Source organism: Carassius gibelio, chromosome B24, assembly GCF_023724105.1.
Source record: "Carassius gibelio isolate Cgi1373 ecotype wild population from Czech Republic chromosome B24, carGib1.2-hapl.c, whole genome shotgun sequence".
NCBI classification, from domain to species: Eukaryota; Metazoa; Chordata; class Actinopteri; order Cypriniformes; family Cyprinidae; genus Carassius; species Carassius gibelio.
Genome location: NC_068419.1, coordinates 22,776,260 through 22,801,176, shown reverse-complemented (window position 1 = coordinate 22,801,176; position 24,917 = coordinate 22,776,260). Strand labels below are relative to the sequence as shown.

General features: G+C 37.0%; 1 protein-coding gene and 1 long non-coding RNA gene across 2 annotated transcripts; both read left to right on the top strand.

The window, feature by feature from the left end:
* Positions 1 to 3,935: 3,935 nt before the first annotated feature.
* On the top strand, positions 3,936 to 17,353 carry eef1e1 (eukaryotic translation elongation factor 1 epsilon 1). Its single transcript, XM_052596754.1, has 4 exons — positions 3,936 to 4,076; positions 5,562 to 5,759; positions 12,934 to 13,029; positions 16,057 to 17,353. The coding sequence occupies exons 1-4, from the start codon at positions 3,993 to 3,995 to the stop codon at positions 16,198 to 16,200; spliced, it is 522 nt and encodes a 173-aa protein (XP_052452714.1). The 5' UTR covers positions 3,936 to 3,992; the 3' UTR covers positions 16,201 to 17,353.
* A 638-nt stretch (positions 17,354 to 17,991) lies between these two features.
* On the top strand, positions 17,992 to 22,241 carry LOC128013030 (uncharacterized). Its single transcript, XR_008183240.1, has 2 exons — positions 17,992 to 18,055; positions 18,181 to 22,241. It is a non-coding gene; the product is annotated as an uncharacterized LOC128013030 (long non-coding RNA).
* Positions 22,242 to 24,917: the final 2,676 nt, after the last annotated feature.

The following is a 24,917-nucleotide window of genomic DNA, read 5'->3' as shown; positions in this document are numbered from 1 at the left end:
TCACAGGCATTATTTTTCTTCTTAAATCTCCATCAAGAAGATACTTATGATTGCATGAAAACAAACATGGGAAAATTGTGTTTACAATACATCCATACGGGATCTAAAAACCAGTCTGGATTCTGTGTCGGTAGGTCCTTCCTGTGAAGTCAGCATCTCTTTGATCTGTATGATGGGTCTTGTTTCAGTGAACACTCATACAAGTTACAAATCCTAACTGTGGTTGGAACAATAAAAGAACAAAGACTCGCTCAACAATTTGCTGATTGAGTGGGTCCATTGTGAATTAAAATGTATATATTCTCAGTAGCCTAAATGTCAATAAACTGGAAAATAAAAAATACAGTGGAATGAATCCATGAGTTAAATATGAATGCAAAGATGTTTGCTAGTTTAATTTTAACAATGCATAAGTAATAATAACAATGATAAAATAATAATGTATGTTATGTATGTATGTATGTATGTAGCCTACTTACATGTTAAGTACGTTGTGCTTCACTGGGAAGATAATTCCAAAATGCTTGAATTGGCAAATTTGACACATTGTCAAACAGTATTGCTGAGTAGGACTGTAGTTTATCCTTTGTGGCTGACCACAAATTAAGAAGGAGAGGCATTTTATTAAATGTAGCCCTTAGAAATTACGATGTCAGTAATAAAATTTTGTGTTAATTCTAAAGATTTTAAAAAAGTGTTTTCTTCACCAAGAAAGTGGCAAGATGAAAATCACTAACTTTCACATAGCATCTTTAGGTTATAATAATAAAAAAAAAAAAGATTATGATTTATTATTATAATATATATATATATATATATATATATATATATATATATATATTTTTTTTTTTTTTTTTAGGGCTGAACAATAATTCGCATGCAACTGTGATGCACATAAAGTCTGTCAAGCCAGAACACCGGTTCTGTGATTAGTATTAACCTAAATCTCCATCTCATGCTTTCAGTTGGAGCGGCATTTAATACACAGAGCTGTAGATCACTGACAAGCAACGTGATTCATCTGCTATTATGAAAAGTGATATTGCTTAGCTTGTCCGCCACTGTTATGATGCGTGGATTGCATAGACTTTAAAAAAATATGGACGTAGTGTCCGTGACGTCACCCATAGACTGCTCAATAGCGGTTTTGAACAGGCGGCAAGGAAGTCGACCGGAAGTTGAAGTCGGGTGGGGGCTGCCATCTTTTAGCAGAACTTCACTTGCGTTAGCATTCCCATTGACCCCCATTCATTTTGACGTCACTTTGACAGCGAATAACTTTACATCTGAGGCGTTTAAAGACTCCGTTTGTCCATTATTTATTTCTAAAGATACACGACAATATATAAAGGGCTCCATTACCTTCTATGTTACATTATGGCCCCCTATAAACAGTTTTTGTAAAAAATAGGCTAACGATTGCATCATAACCACTCGACTCTCTGTCGCATTACCGTACAGACAGGAGGACAAGCTCGCAGGCAATTAACTTAATATGACGTACTGGCGTTACATTTTAAAATACTATACAAAATAATTAATCAGAATACTTACTCCTGCTCACTCACACCAAAGAACTCCCCGCTCAAGCTCGCCGTCTCTGCAAGATTAACGATGGCAGTTTGCACGCACAGCCACTTAGAAGATTTACATCTGTCAGACAGGTTGCTGACGTCGTCAAGCTTCGTTTGAAACGCAAGTGCTAAAAAAATGCTAAAAATGGGCTTCACTTGTCTCAACTGAGTTCCAATGGGTTCGCTGTGTACATTTTTTACTTTTACTGTCTATGGTTTTGAAGCCTAAAGTGTGCAGAGCGGGCCGTCGCCATCTTGGAAGCGCGTCACCGCGCGACTCTCCCGGATAATCGAAAATGGGCAAAAAGGCGGGAACTGATTGCTGAAGCCACGCCCACCTAGTGCGACTGCATTGTCAGCAACGACAATCCACCTGTCACTCAAGTAGCCACGCCCTTAATTATGCAGAACTTTAAGGCTTAATATAAATTAAACGGATGAGTTATAAAAACATTCACCCCCCTCACAGTTGTCATGAAGGGCAAAATTAGCAATATAGACCAAAATCATTTTTTGAACCAGGCTGTAAACATGTTTTTTTTCTGCTGTAAAGTTGGGCATTTTAACATGGGGAGTCTATGGGACTGACTCTCTTCTGCAGCCAGCCTCAAGCGGCCAGTCGATCAATTGCAGTTTAAGTCACTTCCTTATTGTCCTCACGAGAGAGAGCGGGAGGTTGCCGCTCGGTGGATTGGTGCACTGTGCTTGGTTGAACGGATGTATGGCATTCCGCAGAGAAGGGAGACTGGCGTTTGCAGGGGGCAAGGAACTCGGCCGGAAGTTGAAGTCGGGTGGGGGCTGCCATATTTTAGCAGAACTTCACTTGCGTTAGCATTCCCATTGACTCCCATTCATTTTGGCGTCACTTTGACAGCGAATAACTTTACATCTGAGGCGTTTAAAGACTCCGTTTGTCTATTATTTATTTCTAAAGATACACGACAATGTATAAAGGGCTCCATTACCTTCTATGTTACATTATGGCCCCGTATAAACAGTTTTTGTAAAAAATAGGCTAACGATTGCGTCATAACCACTCGGCTCTCTGTCGCATTACCGTACAGACAGGAGGAGAAGCTCGCATCAATTAACTTAATATGGCGTACTGGCGTTACATTTTAAAAATACTATACAAAATAATTAATCAGAATACTTACTCCTGCTCACTCACGACAAAGAACTCCCCGCTCAAGCTCACCATCTCCGCAAAATTAACGATGGCAGTTTGCACGCACAGCTACTAGAAGATTTACATCTGTCAGACAGGTTGCTGACGTCGTCAAGCTTCGTTTGAGTCTGCGCGTCAGAAACGGAAGTGCTAAAAAACGCTAAAAATGGGCTTCACTTGTCTCAATTGAGTTCCAATGGGGTCGCTGTGTCCATTTCTTTTACTGTCTATGGGCGTTTGTCGCGGTTTGGAAAGATAGAGAGAAAACATGACAGTATAACACGGATATCGCATGTTGCGTAACATTAAAAATTTACTTTTCAATACCGTTCAGATTAAATACTGATTTTGGCGGAAACTCAATAAATAAATGAATGAATAAAAAAGGCGTTTATCGCATTTTGGAACCAAACTCTTCAAATATAATATTTTAATTAATTTTATTTATTTAATTGGAAGTCGTATTGTGTCAAGTTTTTCCGCATGAAAACTTATAAAAAGAAAAATGTGCAAGTAAAAATAATTAGTTTTTTTTATTTTATTTTATTTTTTTATTGCATGAATAACAATTACAGAAAATGAACACACACACACAAAAAGAATAAAAATAGAAAATAAAAATAGAAAATAAAATAAAATGCCAGGGTTAAAGATACACAAATGTAAAATACAAAAATTTAATAGAAATAAAACTCAATGGACCAAACAAAGAATTAAAGGCTTTGACATTTCACAAAATCTTAAAATTAATTAAATTAAAATTATGAAACTTAACTAAAATAATCAAAAGATTAATAATATACGCTTCCTTTTCCATACTCTTTTCATATTGTAAAAAACCAAATATTACATGTTCGTATAACAAAAGAAAATTACAATCTAATTTGTTATTTAGAAATTTCCCACCACAGCCTTTTGGTATACCGACAGTGGCAGAAAATATGAGTTACAGTTTCTGGCTGCAAAAAACAAAATGAGCAATTTACATCAATATCTTTGTTAAATTTGGATAGAAAATGTTTAGCAGGGTAAAATTTATGCAGTATCTTGAACGAAATTTCCTTGACCTTATTTGTAAGAATATATTTATTAGGTAACAACCAGACCTTATTCCAATTAATAGTTCCAAGTAAAAATAATAAGATCATACAAACATGACTGTCCATCATGACGCAAGCGAGGCGCGACTGGAGGATCTCCACCAATCAGCGAGCGCTTTATGTGTCCGCTTTGTTTCCGGTGTGATCAAGATGGCGTTAAGGGAGTTAAACTCGTTGGAGAGGTTTCTAGGATTAAAAAAGCCAAATAAATACAGCACGCAAGGAGGGAAAAAGGTGAATCAAACAATGAATGTCAAATACGTGGAGATACGAGGCTGTAATAAATTTTAAAGATGCGTTTGCGTGTGGTATGACACATTAGAGATCGTATGAATGAATGACTGGTGTAAAATCAATGGGGATTTATTTCAGATTTGTATTAAGAAGGATTTTGGCATGAGTGTTTCAAAAGTTCATAAATTTATTTTATTTTATTTATTTAAACACGCGATCATGTGTTAGTTGTAGTCTTACTGTCAGATCTGTGTTAGTGTGAGCTGTGGCTGTGATCTGAAGCACCGAAAACAAGAAAGAAATGTGGAAAAAATAAAAGAACTGTTTCATTTATAAGCTGTTTCAGATAACATGTTAAAGAGCATTCGGAACATATAATATACTATTTTTAAAGATGCACATATAAAACACACACACTCACGGCCATTGTATTTAAAGGGTTAGTTAAAAAAAAATCAAATTCTGTCATTAATAGCTGTCTGACCCTCCATTGTCTAATTATATATATATATATATATATATATATATATATATATATATATATATATATATATGTAAACATTTTTAAATGTAAATCTCTGCAGCCATGACCACAACACTAATAAAATGACATATAAAATGTTTTATGTATAATGTTCATGTTAATATCAATGTTAATATTAGTCTTAACTATAACTATAGATAACTGTGAGTGTGACTGGTCAGCACTGTACATCAATATGAAGTAAAGGAAATTAATTTAGCAAATTCTGAAATGTTTAAGTGATAAATCTCTTCATCAACCCGAAAACCTGTACAAACTTTAACAAACTTTAGCCTAGTTCTTTAATATGAATTTGTGAATTTTATGAAACACTTGCCAATTTCTTGACAGCGAAACCTACCACTTGAATGTTTATATACAGTACAGACCAAAAGTTTGGACACACCTTCTCATTCAAAGAGTTTTCTTTATTTCCATGACTATGAATATTGTAGATTCACACTGAAGGCATCAAAACTATGAATTAACATGTGGAATTATATATGGAATTATATACATAGCAAAAAAGTGTGAAACGACTGAAAATATGTCATATTGTAGGCTCTTCAAAGTAGCCACCTTTTGCTTTGATTACTGCTTTGCACACTCTTGGCATTCTCTTGATGAGCTTCAAGAGGTAGTCACCTGAAATGAAATTCCCTGAGAGATGCTTAGCACTTGTTGGCCCTTTTGCCTTCTGTCTGCTGTCCAGCTCACCCCTAAACCATCTCGATTGGGTTCAGGTCCGGTGACTGTGGAGGCCAGGTCATCTGGCGCAGCACCCCATCACTCTCCTTCTTGGTCAAATAGCCCTTGATGCCTTCAGTGTGACTCTACAATTTTCATAGTCATGAAAATAAAGCTTTTTTTTTTTTTTTTTTAGGAAATCAGGTTTTTTGCTGCTGATTGCTTTCAGGTAGATTTTTAACAATTTTTGTTTATTATTATTTGTCCATTTGTAGGTCCCTGTTCTCCAAAACAATAATGGGCCCGCATTGATTGGTCTGGTCACCATAGCGTCCCATCTGGTCCATGAGGCTCAGAGACCTGAGCTGTTAGGAGACAGCGCTGAACAAAGAGCTGTGGTCCAGCAATGGCTCGAACACCGAGTAACACGACTAGATAACTGTTCTAAAGAAGAAGTCAAAGTTATTTTGAAGGTAAGATGTGACAATGATTTGGAGTAAAACAGTACACTATACAATACTGCACTGTTGTATGTCCAACAATGCTTCAGACAACATTAAGATTAAATGTGAAAGAACTGTGAGATATTCATATTAAAAGTCACCTTGACATCAAAATAGGCAATTATTATTTTTTTATGGAATATTGCTATATTTATTATTATTAATTTATCCATGCACATATTTTTTTAAACTTATTGTGCCCTTGTATTCTTCAATACAATCTCAACCTACTGTTTTGTTCAAGAAGCAAATGTTTATTTGACACAGAACTTTTTACCAAACATATCATGATTTACTAAAAACTTTTGTTCAAAAATGTATTCTAAATGCACAAAAATAAAGTAACAGCTGAAAGGGCACATACGCAAAAAGCACATACTCTGTATGGATATCGCGTATTGCATCATGACATGGCTATAAATATACAAAATGTGTCTTTTATCAGTTATATTAAATAGTATTTTTCCCGCTTAATATTCACAGACACTAGTGTTTTTTTTTTTTTTAAGTGTACTGACCTATGATAAATTTTTCTGACCTGATTCCTTGATTGTGTCTGCGTTTTCTGCATAGCGGAAATCATAGAACCCCAACTAACATTAGGACAAGGTTAGGAACAAACAGATTAATACAAATAAGCAAGTCAACGTATTGTTTGTTTTTTTGTTTGTTTAAGTACAACTGTAAGCCCTTACAGACTGAGATATAGTTATTATTAATAATAAATTGTCTGTGTTTATTACTTGCCAGTGTTGGTGGCTATGTTTCTTTATGCACACAATTGAATAGGATTTGTTTTTTAACCAGTAATAAAAATGCAGATAAACTACAATGGAAACACTTTAATTGAATAAATTCCACCATGCGCATTAAAAGTCATGTGATTTTGCATGATGTGACTGGATAACTTGACTAACCAGCAGGCTGATCTCATTGCACAGCATCTGTTTTGATCTTTCTGAAATGCCTGAGCAACGTCTGTCATCAAATTATTTCTGTATATTTGTTTTAAATGACTACTAGGGATGTCACAGTATGAAAATTTATTTGCACGGTTATATTGACCAAAATTATCATGGTCATCAGTATTATCACGGTATTTTTAAAATGTACTGAAAATGTTCATAAAGTACTAACACACAAATCATTTCACCAAGTTTCATATTTAAAATCAACAAACGACAAATAAATGAATTTTTGTTTGCAAAAGACTAAAACAATACAATGACCAATGATGTCTCAATTTTATAGTTTATCTAATAAGATGTGCAAAATAAAACTTTCAAAAGGTTTTATAAAATGGTAAACATCTCATTTCAGACAAAAACTGTTCACAGGCTGTATGTAAAGGGGTCATATGATGTTGCTAAAAAGAACATTATTTTGTGTATGTTATGAAATGTGTTTATGCAGTTTAAGGTTAAAAAACAATTTTATTTCCACATAATATTGTTTTTCATCTTTGCCCCGCCTTTCTGAAACGTGTTGATTTTTACAAAGCTCATCGGTTTGAAAAGCTAGGTGTGCTCTGATTGGCCAGCTATCCAGTGTGTTGTTATTGGCCGAATGCCTCAAGCATGTGACAGAAATGTTACGCCCCTTGCCAAAACAGAAACAATAAAACCCATTAGAAACTAACCTTTTGTTGCATCCAGTGGGTACATAATTATGGATTATAATTACTTGTACTGTCTTTTTACGCATAAAAGTAAAACCGTGTCTGCATTTGTGATTGGAGAAATGACAAACAACAAGTGCTGCTCTAAGCGCTACTCTAAACTGCTTAAAACTCACATTTGAATCATCAGTGGCAAATCCTTTACGTATATGTAAACGTACTTAGGGTGTACTCACACTAGGCACGGTTGCCATGAACCGGGATCGAGTACGATTGTTCCCCCTCCCCACTCCCCCTCTGGCCTGCACTCACATATAGGGTTTCAGCATTCGTGCCGGAGCACGCTTACGTCATTATGGTGCGACGGTTTCGGGATAAACAGGAAGAGCGGCGCTCTCTGAACACAATGGAGTCCATCGCTCTGTTTTTTTTTTGTGGATAATTTTGTGTCGTTTGGTCCAGAGCCCTCTCACAGCCTGTTGTTAAACAGATGTGTCGCCTTAGTTACACGAAAATTTTCACGTAATCGTGCTGCTCGTATGAGGATGTTTGCAAGGTACCAGCTGAAGTGCAGCAAGGACTTCGCAGTTTTTAGTTTTTATGCGTTTTGCACCTCTGCCATAGACCAAAGCGACCCTTTCCCTGCCATGTTTGTTTTGGAGCGTCGCAAAACCGTGACGCAACGCGTCCTTTTCCGTGCTCCGCCAGGGTTAGCGCTCACACTGCATGCGAACCGCGCACGAGTCCAACTGAACCATGCCCTGGTCCACCTCTTCCAAGCGGGCCAGGGCCGGCTAATCGAGCCGCGCCCGGGCACGGTTCGGAGCCCTCACACTAGTCAAACGAACCGCGCTTTGGTGGTCAAAAGCACTCGGGCATGGTTCGAACTGGCTAGTGTGAGTACACCCTTAGAGACTGTGAGTCAGAACAGCCAGGATTGTAGACTTTTTTCCCAGGATCAGGAAACAGTCTTCCATAAAATGTGCTGCACACACCTGAATATTTGGGTTAAACCCTTCTGAGACATCTTAACCGCTGATTTCTAGTTGGGTCCTCTTTTGGAAGGCCAAACAATTACACAAAGAAATAGCATCTTCACAACATGGCCCTGGCAGCAACAGGGATAATCAAAGTTATGCCGAATTAGAATTAGCCGTTTTAGGGGGGCAGGTTTGAGACTTCAGTCATTGCAATGTTAAGGATCTTATCTATTCACGATCAGCTTGTAAAAAAAAAAAAAAAAACGCATCATATGACCCCTTAAATGTAACTCTCTGTAAATCCACTTTCTCACACTAGGTGGCAGTAATTGAACAGCAGAATTAGAGCTGTTCCCTGTAACCTCTGGACAAGCAGCAATGTGATTAAGAACACTACTACCGCGTTTCCATCGCAGGAACTTTACCCAGGAACTAGGGACTTTGGCCTGGTACTCGGTGTGTTTCCACCGCAGGAACCAGGAACTAAATAAAGTTCCGGGTAAAAAAAATGCCCCTCAAAAAGTCCCTTCTGGGAAGGTGGTACTTTTTCAAAGTTCTGGAACTTTTGGGGGTGGGACTTGGGCGCTAAACATCCTGATTGGTTGAGTTCACGCAGCATTGGTTGGGTTCAACCACCATTCAGTGATCATCTATCCGCCGAGAAGCAGCCTCACCTCGGCTAGACCTTCTGATGTGTGCTGCTGGCTCTGATGTCTCTTTAGTGGTAAAACATAAAATATAATTCATTTTGGGTAAATCTAACATGTTATCTTTGGTCTGTATTCTATTTATCTATATGTTAAAATGAAAGTAAAAAAGGCAAATTTATATAGTTTGTTTCATTGTAATGACTGTATATATAGACATATCCCTGAACTAAGTAAATTTCAGCAGCTGTTATTATGTTTAGATGAAAACGAAACGAGGCAGTGGTATTTGATATTATATTTCGTTTTATTGTAAATATACAGAGAGGAAAATAGCAGTAGCCAAGGCGAGCTGACTGATGTTATCAAGTACGCAGCTGTTTGCAGATTTACCGGATTTGCGTTGTCGCGGACATCACACTCCCGAGTCAAATGCGCAAAGTCTGAAGTACCGAGGAGGATGCATGTCCAAATTCAGTATTGATTGATTGACAGGCCTACATCACCAGACTATTTGCCTAATCTTCCCGGTACTTTACACCGTGTTGGAAACGCAGAAAGCAACAGGTCTGGGGAGGGTTCCTGGGAAAAAAGTTACTGGTACAAATGTTCTGAGTAATTTCGGTGGAAACGCGGCATACTTTATAAGGTATTACATGGAGCAAAGATGAAAGCAAAATGGCATTGAGCCTCTTCTGAAGACAGTCAGAACTTTAATTTAATTTAATTTTAATTTAACTTTAATTAGTTAATGTCATTGAACATCATGTTTTTATAAGATCAACATTTTTTTTTTTATGTTGAAAAATATATGAAGACTCACAGCTAAAATGGATTAAAAACATTGACATGACATCCTCTCATTGAATCAGTTGAGTGTCCAAAAAGAATGCCACTCCAAACTCAGCACCCATGTGGTCACAGGGGATTCTTAATAATAGCATTGGAGGTTTGGATCTGAATCATCCACACCGCAGTCTGTCATGGGCTTTAATTGACATTCAGAGGGTAACAGGGGTCACACACTGTCCTGAGATCAGTTCAGAAGAGATTAAAGGTAGAAAACGTCTGTCTGTGGACAGTGAGAGGCAGTCTCGTTAACACAGGCTCTCAGCAGGACGGACGCCTCTCGGCAGTAGCTGTCACTGTGTGGCATAGGGCTGTCCGAGCATGGGTCTTGACCAGAGTGCTGCTGATCGCTGGTTAATAGTGGCAGTTTAAACAGTAATGAAGGGCTGACATGACGCCCCTCGGCATGGGCTGTCTGACCGACTCACTGCACTCAGTAAGGCAGGATCACAACATTTAAAGCAGGAGAAAAAGGAGTCCTGCAGCTGACAGGAATCAACACCAGAGTAATGACGAGAGTCATCAACAACCACAATAGATCTCATCCTGGAAGAATGTATCAGATGAATCAACTTTAAGAGAGAGCTTTGTTTCAGAGTAAAACTTTAAGGTGTGTGAAATTAAAGTCTTCTATATTGAGCGATTTGTTATTTCAGCAAAAAAAATAAAAAAAAATTGTATTTTAGGATATAAATCTGGAGTCCCATTAACATTAATGCCCTTTTTTGTGCATCTTAGATACTGTAGTTCACAAAAATGTAAATTGTCACAATTTACTTTCCCTCATGTTGTTCAAAACCCATAAAAAAGTTTTTCTTTCTTTTTTCTTTTTTAAACACAAATAAAAACCAACCAAAAATGTTTAGCTTCAAATAATCCATATGAATCGAGTGGCTGAACACAAGTCTTCTATAGAGACACGATAGATTTAAATGATGAACAGATTTCAACTGTACTTGCTTTTCATAAAAAGACAAAAAAAAAATCTTAATTTATGTTTTAAAGATGAAGGCAAGTTCTAAGGGTTTGGAATGACTTGAAGGTTATTAAATGACGACAATCTTCATTTTTGGGTGAACTATCCCTTTCCAACCAAATGTAGAAATTATTGATGGTATATAGTAGTTATAAAATCAAGTAATAAAATCATATCACTGGGTACAGTGCAGAGCTGTGCACAATGTTGAGCTTCATTTCAGACAGAATATATAGCCCCCTGGCCAACATCTTATAATTCTACATGGTCCAGCGTAACACAGATGTGTCTGTAGGCTGCCCAGCCACTCTTCCTTGAACAAAGCAAGAGTGAATTTCATGTAAAACTTTCTAAAGCCTAAATACTGTAGCAGGGGTGGTGTATGTGTGTGTGTCTGTACAGGTCTCAGGGGACAGGAGCATCTTCAGCACTTGTGCACAATACAGCACATTGTCTTGAGGGCTAATGGAGGCAGTGAACAGTGTTCAGATGAAACACACTTTACACACACTCAGACAAGCACACACACTTGTACTATGCCTGCACTCCATCAATCATATAACCAATAATACTACAACATATTACAATTAATTTGGTCACACTTTATTTTAAGGTCCATGTAAAGTACTGCAGCAATATGAATACGCAACTAATTGGTCCCTGAAATAGTGTTTCTGTTCATTTAACAGTCACTGAAGTATTCGAATACCTCAAAGCTTTAGGTCCTTCATTCTCAAGGGGCCTTTAACAATACAGATAGTTTGAGCTGTAAAAGCAGATCGGATGATTTAAGGTGATCAAGAAAGCAACAAGCAGTGATTTTACCACAGAAAGTGGGTGTTCTTAAGCACTGCGTAAAATGGACCTTATTGCACTTGGCCTTATTGTTTTTTTATCAAATGGTGGCAACAGCAATGGAAAAAAAAATAATACACCAATATTTAATATATGCACCAGCGTTCAGAGGTTTGAGTCTGTAAAATCTGTGTTTTGAATAAGTTATTACTTTATCCCACAGGGATTGATTAAATTGATGGATTAAAGATTAAATTGATCAAAAGTGATCATAAAGACATGTATAATTACAAAATACTTTTATTTCACATGAATAAAATAAAATAATTTCAACAATAATATTTTTTTTTCTCGAGCATCAAATCTGCATATTACAGTGATTTCGGAAGGATCATGTGACACTGAATCCAGGAGTAATGGCTGCTGAAAATTCAGCTTGGCCATTACAAAATAAATTACATCTTACAATATAATAAGATTGAAAAAAAAAAAAAAAAAAACAGTTGTTTAAAATTTTAATAATATTTCACAATGTTGATGTTTTTACTGTATATCTGATCAAATAATCAAATAAATGGCTTTGGAATGCCATTTATTATTTATGTTTTATAAGAACAATGAGACATTAATAATAATAAGACTGATGTAAGTTTTCAAAAACGAAAGGTCACATCTCAGGTCCTCGGGTTAATTTCACCTAAGATGTAAATGGAAGAATAACTTGTAATACATGGAGACCAAGACTGACTGACTTTATCATGGGTTACTTTGTGTGTTTTTTTGCATATGGTAAGCAAAGCAAATAAAGATGCCATATAGCAGTGAAAGAAACACTTGCATGTGGTTTAAATATGCAATTAACAAACATCATACTGATGCAAAGGAACTTGTGGTGATTATATTGTCAGTTGGTGAAAATTCTACTTAAAAAGTCTGCTAAGTATAGTGTGTGCTTATTCTATTCTCAGTCTGGAGCCCAGTTATACTGCCAGTGATCTCTTAAACAGCAGTAAATGGAACAACAGTGTTCTAACCGTAATGGTGCTTTTATATGTTGGTGATCCTGCTAAACTATTCGTTAAACAATTTCATTGTAGGTGTACCATATAATGTGCTTTGTTTAAAGCAGGCTTTGAATCTGTTCATGTTCAATGCATCTGAAGATGTATTTCTTTTATTCTTAAGAATGGCTTTTTAGACGTCCCATTAACCCTCCAAAATTCCCATTTTTGGCAGCACAGCAGACCCAGAGTGACGTCCTTTTATACTTCCCTTGCAGGATCTTAACCAGTACCTTGAGGACAAAGTTTACCTGGCTGGGAACGACTTCACCCTGGCAGACATCCTCATGTATTACGGCATTCACCACATTGTTGTAAGTCCCTCAGCAGTGAACTTCAATCGTTTGAGAGAAGTGATGCAGGGCGCCCAATTAAAGCAGTAAGATGCTTAAAGCACAGGAGAAACCTGACACGGCAGAAAAGATGAGACATGTAGTGATGTCATTTCCCAGGACAGCAGCCAAGGAAGTTTAAGGAGCCTGAAGGAGCCCATTGAGAAAGGAAGAAAGGGATTAAATGAGAATTAGAGAGAAAGAGAATAGAAGATCACATCTCTCCATTTCAGTGTTTCTAATTCACTGACTAAATGACCGACAGACAGTTGTCATTACCCAGAAGGCATTAGTGTGTCACTCAGTTTAAATCTCCTGAAGATAAGGTCAGTTAGACATACAGTTTCTAAAAAAAAAAAAAATATTCACCCCCTGGTAATGTCCTTTTTTGCTGTATGTTGCACAGTGTTTGGCTTTTGATAAACATGGTGTTTTGTCTGATGGACAGAAAGTACTACTTCCACAACTGTTTATCCAAGTTGTAGAGCCAGTTGCATCATTGTGACAAATACAAGTTTCCTAGAGTCTTTTTTTTCCCCCTTGTCACCCTATAAAGGAACAAGCTGTGGAAATCAAATTTTACCTTTATGCTGCATTCACATGAAAACTGATGGTCCATTCATGAGTTCATTCTTCCTAGTTTCTTTGGGAAATCTCATTAAAGCCAAACGGTATAGGAGATACTTCAACAGTTTTTAAAAGTCAATATCCAACAGTTTTTAAATTAGAGCCATATAAATATATTGCTGGCTGAAGATTTCTAAATTTAATTCAAATAAATACTTTTTTTTTTTTTTTTGTTGCTTTGTTCAATAATACAATATGCATAAAATGGTTATGTATGCAAATATTCATGACTAACTTATCAATGTAACTTGCCGACTAGGAAACTGGTATTTATGATAATTACAATAGCACGTGAAGGCAGCATTAGATCACACCCCCGGAGGTGCTGCTGTTGCACAAAAGAGTGAGATATAAAACTGACATAAACTGAAGTGTAAATATAGAATAAAATTATTTTTTAACAGTATATTACACCATTCATAAAAATGCAACATTCTTTGTTGCCCCATCCTTTTCTCTTTTCTCAAGAATAGGGTGTACCCAATAACACCATCTATTTATTTTCCTTTCTTCATTTAATAAAAACTCAACTTCTGCTTTTGGTAGTGAAATCCATTTTCTTTGTTCACTTTCAGAATTAAATCACTGAGGGTGCTTCTGTACTTAGTGAGGGGTGATCTAGTCTTAAAGGGTTAGTTCACCCAAAAATGAAAATTTTCCTTGCACTTCTAAGCTCTGTTATTGCAGTGGACGGATGTTTCTGTTCAACACTCTAAAACACGTTAAATAAAGTGTGCACATCCATAATAAAACGTACCTCGCACAGCTCCAGTAGGTGAATAAAGACCTCCAGTTGCGAATCCAAGCTTGAAAAATATCCATATTTCAAGTGACATATTTCTATGATCTCTGCCATACGCGGAATCAGTATGTAGGATGTTGCGTTGCAGGATTAGTGATGAATGTGGAGAGAGATCAAAACAAAATGCAAATCATGAATTAGGAGTTGAATTAGAAAAATGACAGAGGATTTCGAGGAAACTGGTTTCCTATGCTAAAGTAAGAAAACTTTGGTTCTGTAAACAAAATGTGTGACTAGTGTATCTCATAGTCTCGCGCATGCAATGTCCTACATCATCTGCCGGAACAGCTTATGTGCGCACCAGTCAGCAGAAGTGAGAGAAAAGTGTTTATTACGTTTTAATTAAGGATATTTTTCTTACAAAAACGCATGTAATTGCTACAGGAGGCCTTTATTCATGCCCCGGAGCAGTGTGAGGGATGTTTTATTATGGATGTGTGCACTATATTTAATGTATTTTGACTTTTAAAGAGAAACACCCACCCACTGCAATAGTAACGCTTGGAATATCCAGGACAATTTTTAATGTAACTCCAATTGGATTTGTCTCAAAGAGGAAAGTCATATACACCTAGGATGGCTTAAGGGTGAGTAAATAACAGAATCATTTTCATTTTTGAGTGAATTAACCCTTTAAAGCACATTTTAACTTATGTTTTTGACCTGTCCAATGTTATGTTTATCTCTATGTTAATCATTGCTATTTCAAGAGGGAATCCGGCAGAAATATGCATGTCATTTCTTGAAACTTTGCAGCATGTTTATGTCTGATAAAAGTTTTTGTTTTTGTAGTTGTTTTTCTTTTAACTTTTTTTTGATTAGAAACTATGAATGGATTAGCGAGCTTGCAGAACTCAAAACCGTGTTTTCAGCGGCGAGACACCTATGATTGGCCATTGTCTTCAATAAACCAATAGATATGTCTGTGATTGGCGAATTTGCTCAACGCTGCACACACGTTGTAAATAGAAACCTTTGGTGCACCACAGAACATAAACACCAATAACAACTGGAGTGTTTCCCAAATCTGTTTCATCCATATAGCTATTATTAAACCTTCAACTAGGTGTGTTCTTGCTTTCATTTTAGAGTGCTTAGAGGGTATAACTGGGCCTGAATTACCAGTTTGTGTGTGCTTTGTGCCAATATTTAAGTCATTCTTCTTCTCACTGATCTAAAAATGATAGGACGATCAGCTGATTGGTCAGTTGCGCCACCCTTTGTCCAGGTATGAAATGCAATTTTATTATTGCCAACTCTTGTAGGCCTGAATTAGCTAAAAGCAATCATTTGATAGTGGTTTGTGTCACTTTTTTGCATCATTCTCAGTGTAAAAGACCCTTAAAAGTCTAGTCTTAAGAAACATATATATATATATATATATATATATATATATATAATTATTGTAATAGGTCAATATTATCTTAATTTAGATAAGTGCTGTAAAAATGCATTTGATTAATAAAGCCTAAGGAGGCAAGTACTTCTTGTAGACATTATATTGGATGCCTCTAGTGTTACATACATTTCATTTTGCCTTTAATGTTCACATTATCATGTTTGTCCTTACTTTTTCTTAGGTGGAATTGGCTGTACAGGAGAAAGAGCGATATCTGAATATCACCAGGTGGTTTGATCATATCCAGCACTATCCAGGCGTACGACACCATTTACCTCCTGTGGTGGTTTTGAGGAACAGAGTTTACCCAAGTGGTCACCACTGAAAGCCTTGATAACTAGTTGTGATTGTCAAATAATCCTGAACTAATGATCACAATATGTGGTGTTTTACACCACAAACCTAATGTTAACCCAAACAGTCAGAAGACTAAATACCTTCTTTTTTTTTTTTTTTTTGGTGTGAGCAAGTTCATGTCCATTAGCAGTGTTATTTTTGTGTGTTAAGAATGAGTGTAGTTTGTGATAGGTTTATTCAAATAATGTGGATTAGAGGACCTCAGAATCAACAATGAGAATAGTGGCTGCGGTTAAATAAAACTTTTGCAAATGGAAAAGCAGTTAATTTAAGTCATTATTTAAGATAACATGGATGTCCCTCATTTCAAGCCACACATATCTTTTCTCATTTGGCATTTTCGTTTGCCTCTTTCTCCTAGTCTTGGCGCTGGTGTGGGCAGTACTCTGAGGTTTGACAGGATGTCATGTTCTTCCTCTGGGGCAGTGGGCAGACTACCAGCTATAGCTGCACAGACAGCGCTGGTGTTCAGATTTTCATGTACTTTTCAATCCATCCACAACTAGTGTGTAATTTTCCCCAAAATCCCCTTATTTGATAGCTTAGAATTTTTTTAGACAGTTAAAGTATTCAATCGCTTAATCCACTTCTGTTATATAAATCACTGGCTGCGTCAAAGGTTTTCAATCATTATTTCAATCATATTTTTGAATCAGGCATTGTTGAAGATCTGTGCTTGTGTTTTCTTGGCACAAAATGTAAAGCATTTTTTTTATATAAAGGGTTCAAGACAAAAAAAAAAAAAAGCTTTTCCAGTTCCAAGAGACTTGTTCCTGAGAACATGGCAGCTTTATTAATCTTAAAAGGTTGACTTAAAACATCTTTCAGGAAACCAAATGCTTCAGACAGCATACAACATGTGGCCAATCTGGTTTGGAGCTGCTCTGTCCGTAGCCTTTATGGTGGAAAATCCTCATCTTATGAAAGGGAGATGTGTTTTTGCACGTTTACTTATCTGCTGTGCATATGCTGACAAAAAGATCTCTCTGTTCTTTTTATTATACTTCCTTTCCCTGTAAGCCTTCTTTATGAAATGTCTGCTGTTCTCAAGCTCAAGTTTGTGTTCTTTAATGTCAACAGAATGTTGTCCTGTGCCAATAAATGAAAAAGGGAAAACAGAACTATCAGTGTCCTTTTTTATGAGTCCTCCTTCTGGATATATGACACAACCCATTTTTTTGCAGAATTCGAAGAATTTTCATCTGACATTCAGTGTGTTCATAGAGGAACCGCAGCGGAAACAAAGCAATGTGTGTTTGTGGGATAGCAAACTGAAGAAGCGACAGAAATCTTGCAGTCATCAGAACAGGCCTTGTGACCAGATAATGGAGATATCCACAGTGGAGTCTCTGTCTGCCTGTTTATTTCGGTCTCTAGATTTAATTGGGCGGTTAATCTAAAAGAGGATTCCCTCATCAAAATGAAATGTATTGCCTATTTCACGTCCACAAAAGATGACCAAACCACATGTAGCAGATGATCCTAAATGGAGGTCTTTAAGGAGATTATAACTAAAGTTTTCCACATTTTTTAAACATCAGTTCAGGTGTCATGGGGTCACTATTGCTTTAGCTTGAAGTTAATGAAAATTAAAGATGTCACAAAAGATCCACAGCAGGAGGTAAAGGCCACTCCAATTATTTTGGGCCTTTGCATCTATGCAGAGTTAGAGGAGATTCACTCTTCATGGGTGGACTTCTTTTATTTCAGTCGCGATGTTGCTCATTCATTGAATTCTGCCAATTAATTTGCCTTGCAGTTCTAAAGAATTCAAAGTTCAAGAGGTTTGGGGCGCTGGATCTCACATGGCAGCATGCCACAAGGTCAGCAAACCACCTATTGCTTTCCTAAAAGGCTGCAGGGACTTTAAGAAGAGCAAGGAGTAGCAACCTTAAGTCCTCTAGGATATGCACTCTGACACAATTATGCCTTTCTTTTGATGGAGCAGGATCTTGGTGAAAAGACTTTAAGGCTGACAACTGTGCAGCACTTCTGGAAAGTTAAGTGCTCCAAAGGAAGAACATGAATTCTTGGTTCCACTAGAATGAAACAGACTTGCATCATCGACACAGCTACAGACTACAATGGATAGATGTATACACATTGACTTTGCCAGGCTGCGCTCGCATTTTGTTTCATCATGTCCCCTGAAGTGCCTTAAGTTTTCACCAACTGTTCATTATGTCTCGTTAACAAGATAAAGAGCTGCATGCCAAGCTAGATGTGAAGCTGGGAAAACAGAAGACCCTGATTGATTCAATGAAACTATCAACGCTGCATGGGGCGCATTAGCGCAGGGTAAGTGGTTGTGACAGCTCCCATGTTATCTGCACCCAACTTGAAGTGACAGTTCTACCATGCGCCCATAAAGCAGGCATCTGATTGTCTACTGCAATTACATGACTGAAGCAAAACAGGAAGAGGAAAAAAGTTATGCGGTGGTAACGGATCCACATGCAATTAAAAGCTTTACTTTAGAATGGCGAGAAGCAAATTTAGGTGGAAATGCTCCACTTGAGGCAGTGTAATTGTCAAAAACATTTGTGAGTCTCCGAATTAATATGTCTCCGAGGCAAAAGTGTTTTACAGATGCAGCTATGCATATTATCATGGAATGAGGTATTCTGAGCTAAACACTAACATCAAAGGCCTGTCACTCTTACTTAGTGATTGGAATATGCAATGGTTCAGAAAAGAGAGTCGAGCATTGCCTTTGTATCACCCTCTTACTTGTGCATAACATTGGTCTTGCAATAAGATGGTAGGATCGCAGGTGTGGGTCTGTGCACAGAGTCTTCGAGATGCCCCTTGCTCACTTCATCAATCACAGAGGCTGTCTGATTTTAAAGGTGCTAAAGTACATGTGTGTGACCCCAGGCACCGTGATGGCACCTTAACACTGACACGGATGACAGAATTTTCCAGAAATAGACTCTCTGCTGCACGGAACCTTGTCCCAGCTGCACAAAACGCACTCCTGAGAGGGATATGTGGGCCTTGTGCACCATGTGTGCGTTGAGACTTTCATTTAAGGGGTTATGGATTTGGCTTGAGGGTAACAGAGGTTTAGGAGGTTTGGGGGGAGTTAAAGACATGAAAATGTCCTCCTGGATCTCAAGAGATTATTGGCCAACCATAGAAGGTACATTGGCATATAACTGTTCTTTAGTAAGGGAGTCTAGAGTAGCACTTACAACTATGTAGCAATATGTTCTGTGAGATCTGGTATTTACATTGAGGAGCGACTACCATGCTAAATTTGGGATCCGTCTTTTTATGCCCTTCTAACGCCTCTAAAGCCATGGTCACACTAGACTTTGAGCATGCAAAAGTAGTTTGAACAGTGCTCCGAAAAGGGGCGGGAGCAGGATATGACCTCACACACCAAGGTTTTCACAGTACACTCAACCCATCATAATTCCATTCTATTTAAGTGATTACAATATAGTAATAAGTATAGTTAATCAATTATGCACACATATAAGTCTCATGCAATAAAAATATCACATAAAATATTTTTATGATTTTTGTAATCTTTTAAGGTTGTGTTGTATAAAACAGGATGCCACAACACTGCTAAAATTAGAGATCACTATAAGTTTAGAGGTCACTTTGTAAAGTTTTGATCATCTATTCGTCTCATGCATTCACATCATGTGAATTTGCAGGTCAGAGTGCACCAAACTTGAACTTTGCTTCGCAGTGAAATGCGAAAATATCAAAAGTCTAGTGTGACCACGGCTTAAGGCACTTAGTTCCTCATCTAGTATACTGTAGCATACTCATGAGCACAGGGGAGAAGTGGCCATACTCGGAACAGCACCACATACTGGTAAAAAAAAAAACTTTAATTGCTGTGTGGAATACAATGATTCCCATCCTTACATGGTCTGCTTTTGTGCATCAAATCTGCTTATAACATTTGAATTTACATTTGTACTTATACAATTTTGGGGGTTACACATGGTGTTTCATTGCTTTGGCCCCATAATATGGAAGCAGGCACGTGCGGGGGTGGGTTGGTTTTTTGGGTTGTGCTTGAGCACCTGCCCCTTTTCCCCTTGATACCCAAAGTGCGTGTGGACTTCTCAGTGGAGCGGTGTGCTTGAATAATTATATTATTGTAGAATTGTATAAACTTGCTAAATCATCTAAACCAACAACATGTATGTTAGACCCTATTCCATTTAAGCTCCTAAAGAGGTGCTTCCAGAAGTCATAGATCCTCTTCTGACTATTATTAATTCCTCATTGTCATTAGTTTATGTAGCAGAAACCTTCAAATTGGCTGTTATTAAGCCTCTTATCAAAAAAAAAAAAAACACAACTTGACCCCAAAAAACTAGTTAATTATAGACCGATCTCGAATCTCTGTCCAAGATACTAGAAAAGGTAGTATCCTCACAATTATATTCCTTCTTAGAGAAAATTTTTATCTGTGAGGATTTCCAGTCAAGATTTAGACCTTCTCATATAACTGAGACTGCTCTCTACTTAGAGTTACAAATGACCTACTCTTATCATATGATCGTGGTTGTATCTCTCTATTAGTGCTATTGGATCTTAGTGCTGCGTTTGACACTATTGACTACAATATTCTTTTGCATAGACTAGAACACTTTGTTGGCATTAATGGAAGTTCATTAGCATGATTTAAATCGTACTTAAATGACCGACCAATTCGTAGTAGTGAATGAAGAAGTATTATATCGATCACAAGTGCAGAATGGAGTCCCTCAAGGCTCAGAACTAGGACCATTACTCTTTACATGTTACCCTTGGGAGATATCATCAGGAAACACGGTGTTAACTTTCACTGTTATTATATTATGTTTTATATTTCTTCTCGGCCCGACGAAACATACCAGTTTGAAAAACAAACTGAATGCATAATCATTATAAAAAACTGGATGATGAGAAATTTCTTACTGTTATATATAAAAAAAAAAAAACATTATTAGTTTCAGTTAGTTAATTATAGGAGCTAAAAAAACGCTGTCTAAGACTTGATGGCTGCACTGTCAATTCCTGCCATTTGATTGCAATCTTGCTTATTACTTATAAAGCCCTGAATGGTTTAGCACCTCAGTACTTGAATGAGCTCTTGTTACATTATAATCCTCCATGTCCGCTGCGTTCTCAAAACTCAGGCAATCTGATAATACCTAGAATATAAAAATCAACTGAGGGCGCCAGATCCTTTTCATATTTGGCACCTAAACTCTGGAATAACCCACCTAACATTGTTCGGGAGGCAGACACACTCTTGCAGTTTAAATCTAGATTAAAGACCCATCTCTTTAACCTGGCTTACACATAACATACTAATCTGCTTTTAATATCCAAATCCGTTAAAGGATTTTTAAGCTGCATTAATTAGGTAAACCGGAACCGGAAACACTTCCCATAACACCCGATGTACTGACTACATCATTAGAAGAATGGCATCTACATTAATATTAGTCTGTTTCTCTCTTATTCTGAGGTCACTGCAGTCACATGGATCCAGTACGTATCCAGACATGATGGTGGATCAGCACCTAGAACGGACCTCTACTGCCCTGAAAGACAGCGGAGACCAGGGCAACTAGAGCCCCAGATACAGATCCCCTGTAAAGACCTTGTCTCAGATGACCACCAGGACAAGACCACAGGAAACAGAGGATTCTTCTGCCAATCTGACTTTGCTGCAACCTGGAATTTAACTGCTGGTTTGGTCTGGTCAGAGGAGAACTGCCCCCCCAACTGAGCCTGGTTTCTTCCAAGGTTTTTTCTCCATTCTGTCACAGATGGAGTTTTTGTTTGTTGCTGCTGTCACCTCTGGCTTGCTTAGTTGGAGTCACTTCATTTACAGCGATATTGTTGACCTGATTGCAAATGATTGCAAAGACACTATTTAAACTGGACTGATATGATAACATCACTGAATTCAATGATGAACTGTCTTAAATTGCCATTTTGCATTATTGACACACTGTTTTCCTAATAAATGTTGTTCAGTTGCTTTGACGCAATCCCATTTTTTTTTGTTTTTGTTTCAAAGACATTGTGTCTTTGACAAAATGTTTCCTCTATCATAGGTATCTGTGTAGGAGGAAAGTTGTAAAATTTAATTGATTAGGGGGGGCCTGAATATTCCCTTGAGCAGTATGGGAGTCTGCCTGTCAACATCTTTATCACAACCATTATGTGTTTTTCCCTCTTTTTTTTCTTCTTTTTTTCTTTTTTTTCATAAACATCATCATTTTCTATCAAAATGCTTGCAACAGATGCAAAACTGATGCAAATCAATTCAAATTTTATATATATATATATATATATATATATATATATATATATATATTTTTTTTTTTATTATTATTATTAATTGATTTATTTATTAAATTTGCACTTGTGCAAAAAGCTGTATTCTTTTCTTTTGCCTCTAGCTTTGCTTTGGTCCTTTTACACAAATCCTTGCACGTGACCAATGAAAAAACAAAACAAAACAAAAAAACAAGAACAATATTTTACATATTAACGCATTAATTTGTTTAGGTAAACTTACAAATCAACTAAATTAAAATGAGAGAACAAATTCAAAAAGTGGCCACTCATCGTAATGAGTGGCCATGATATCCATTTTATCTTTTGCATGTTTTGTGCTGGTCTCTGTTTAGGAATCATCTGGGTGTGAAAAATATCCCATAAACATTTTAATGTGTGTGGTTTGCACAAGTGGCAACTTTTTGCCCCCATTTGCATAATTTCTACTGTTCCAACTGAACAAATCAAATCAAAGAGTATGACCTGATATCAGGGCTCAATTTACAGTCCATAAGAAAAAATTATAATGACAATGATACAGTTGAAATTGCACTGCTTCTCTGTTATCTTCACAAACAAGAGGGTATCTTATCTCATCTATACACCACCTCCTCTGGTTGCCCCATTGCCCCACAGGTCTTGCCAGGGAACTTTATTAAGACCTCCTGTGTTAATGTCTTCTGATAGGATGTCTCGAGGGGGCTGTGAGAAGTGATACTAAAAGTAATTCCAACTGAAATGGCACGACAAAGAGAATACTTTTATGAGCTCCAGAGGCATACGGCTGATAGACTGGAGTCCAGCCTGCAGTTGTTTATCCGGGTTCATGTGTCAGGGGCAGTGCAGTGCCCTCGTCTACCCTCCTAATGGCCACTGGTCAGATAACACTCAAATAACATCTCATTATCATATCTTCTGTTCAAATCTGCATATTTGTCACACCGGTTGTGAATTTTTAATTTGTGCTTCATTATAATGCAGGTTTTAATTCATCTAGACTAATTTATTTAAACCTGGAGTGAAATTAAGAGTTTTTCCTCAAAGCCACAATTTACTTTTTCTCATCATATTTCTGTAATTAACACAGAAATGCAGAAATCATGTAGATTTAACAAAACAAATAAACATGAGTTGATATTATTAAAAATGATGAAACCTAACCATTTTATAATATATATATATATATATATATATATATATATATATATATATATATATATATATATATATATATATATATATATATATATTCTGTCTGTTATAAGGTAAAATATAGATTTTACCACTTAATATAATTTTTATAACTTCAGAGGATACATAATAAAGCTACATGTATTTCATACCAAAATATTTTCAGTAATCTGGTTAATTATATCTATTTTGTATATCAAGAAATTTTAAAAAAAGAATTAAACTCTTTATTAGTAACAGACCAAGTTGATATTTGAGCATGTTTTTTTTTAAACAATCTTTTAATTTCAGTTTATATCTTTTACTGGCTTCAATAATCTCTAGATATCAGTATTGGCCATTAGTATGAAGAACACAAATCATTGCTGATACTTCAGATCAGTAATAAAGAGGTATACAGAATGAGCTGTCCAGAACATCTTCCCATCTCTGTGTAAGATGTTTCCTGTATTCAGTGAGGATACAGTGGCCACAGCAGCGGCTGGCAGTCAGACGGCCCGTCTCTAATGGATTAACCTTGACAGGACATGCTTATGAACCAGAAATGTACCTTTTAGTCCTGCATGACTGTGTCCCTGCAGCACGGCCTTCACTGCTCACTGGCTGCGTGTTTGTCTGCAGGCATGAGGCTGTGGCTCTTAGTGCTCTCTCAACATACACCTGCCAAATACAAGCTTTGACCAATCAAACCCCTACCCTGTGGTATTCAATAACAAGCCTACCTGAAGACCAGACAGACCAGACATTAACAATAAACATTTGGGGCAGTTTTTTTTTTTTAACTCTCATTCTGCAAGTATACTGTATACTTAGTACATTTATTACAATAATTGGCTAATTAGTACGTTCTAACCCTTAAGCCAACCCTAAACTTAACCCATGTAGTTACTTTTTCAGGACTTTCTAGACTAAGTGCACATATTGTCAAATAAAGTGCATCAGGAGTTCTTAAATTTAAGAAAGATTTGGAAGTTGGCTTTATGACTTAGCAGTGCAACTCTCTGTAGCCACATTTCTGCTACAAAGCACCATCACAGGGAGCTCCACTCTGGTTCAAGTGTGACTCATGCTTGCCACGACTACAGGACACGCATGCATATTTGTGCATTTCGTCATGACGGAATTTAACAAGAATATATTATTGCTTAGAGGTTGCATCAGAAAACGTCCATGAAATGCATTTTATAT

Coding starts and splice junctions, on each gene's coding strand:
- eef1e1 (XM_052596754.1), top strand. CDS start 3,993: ATGGCGTTAAGGGAGTTAAACTCGTTGGAGAGGTTTCTAGGATTAAAA. Junction 4,077..5,561: donor GCACGCAAGGAGGGAAAAAG/GTGAATCAAACA, acceptor GTCCATTTGTAG/GTCCCTGTTCTCCAAAACAA. Junction 13,030..16,056: donor ACGGCATTCACCACATTGTT/GTAAGTCCCTCA, acceptor ACTTTTTCTTAG/GTGGAATTGGCTGTACAGGA.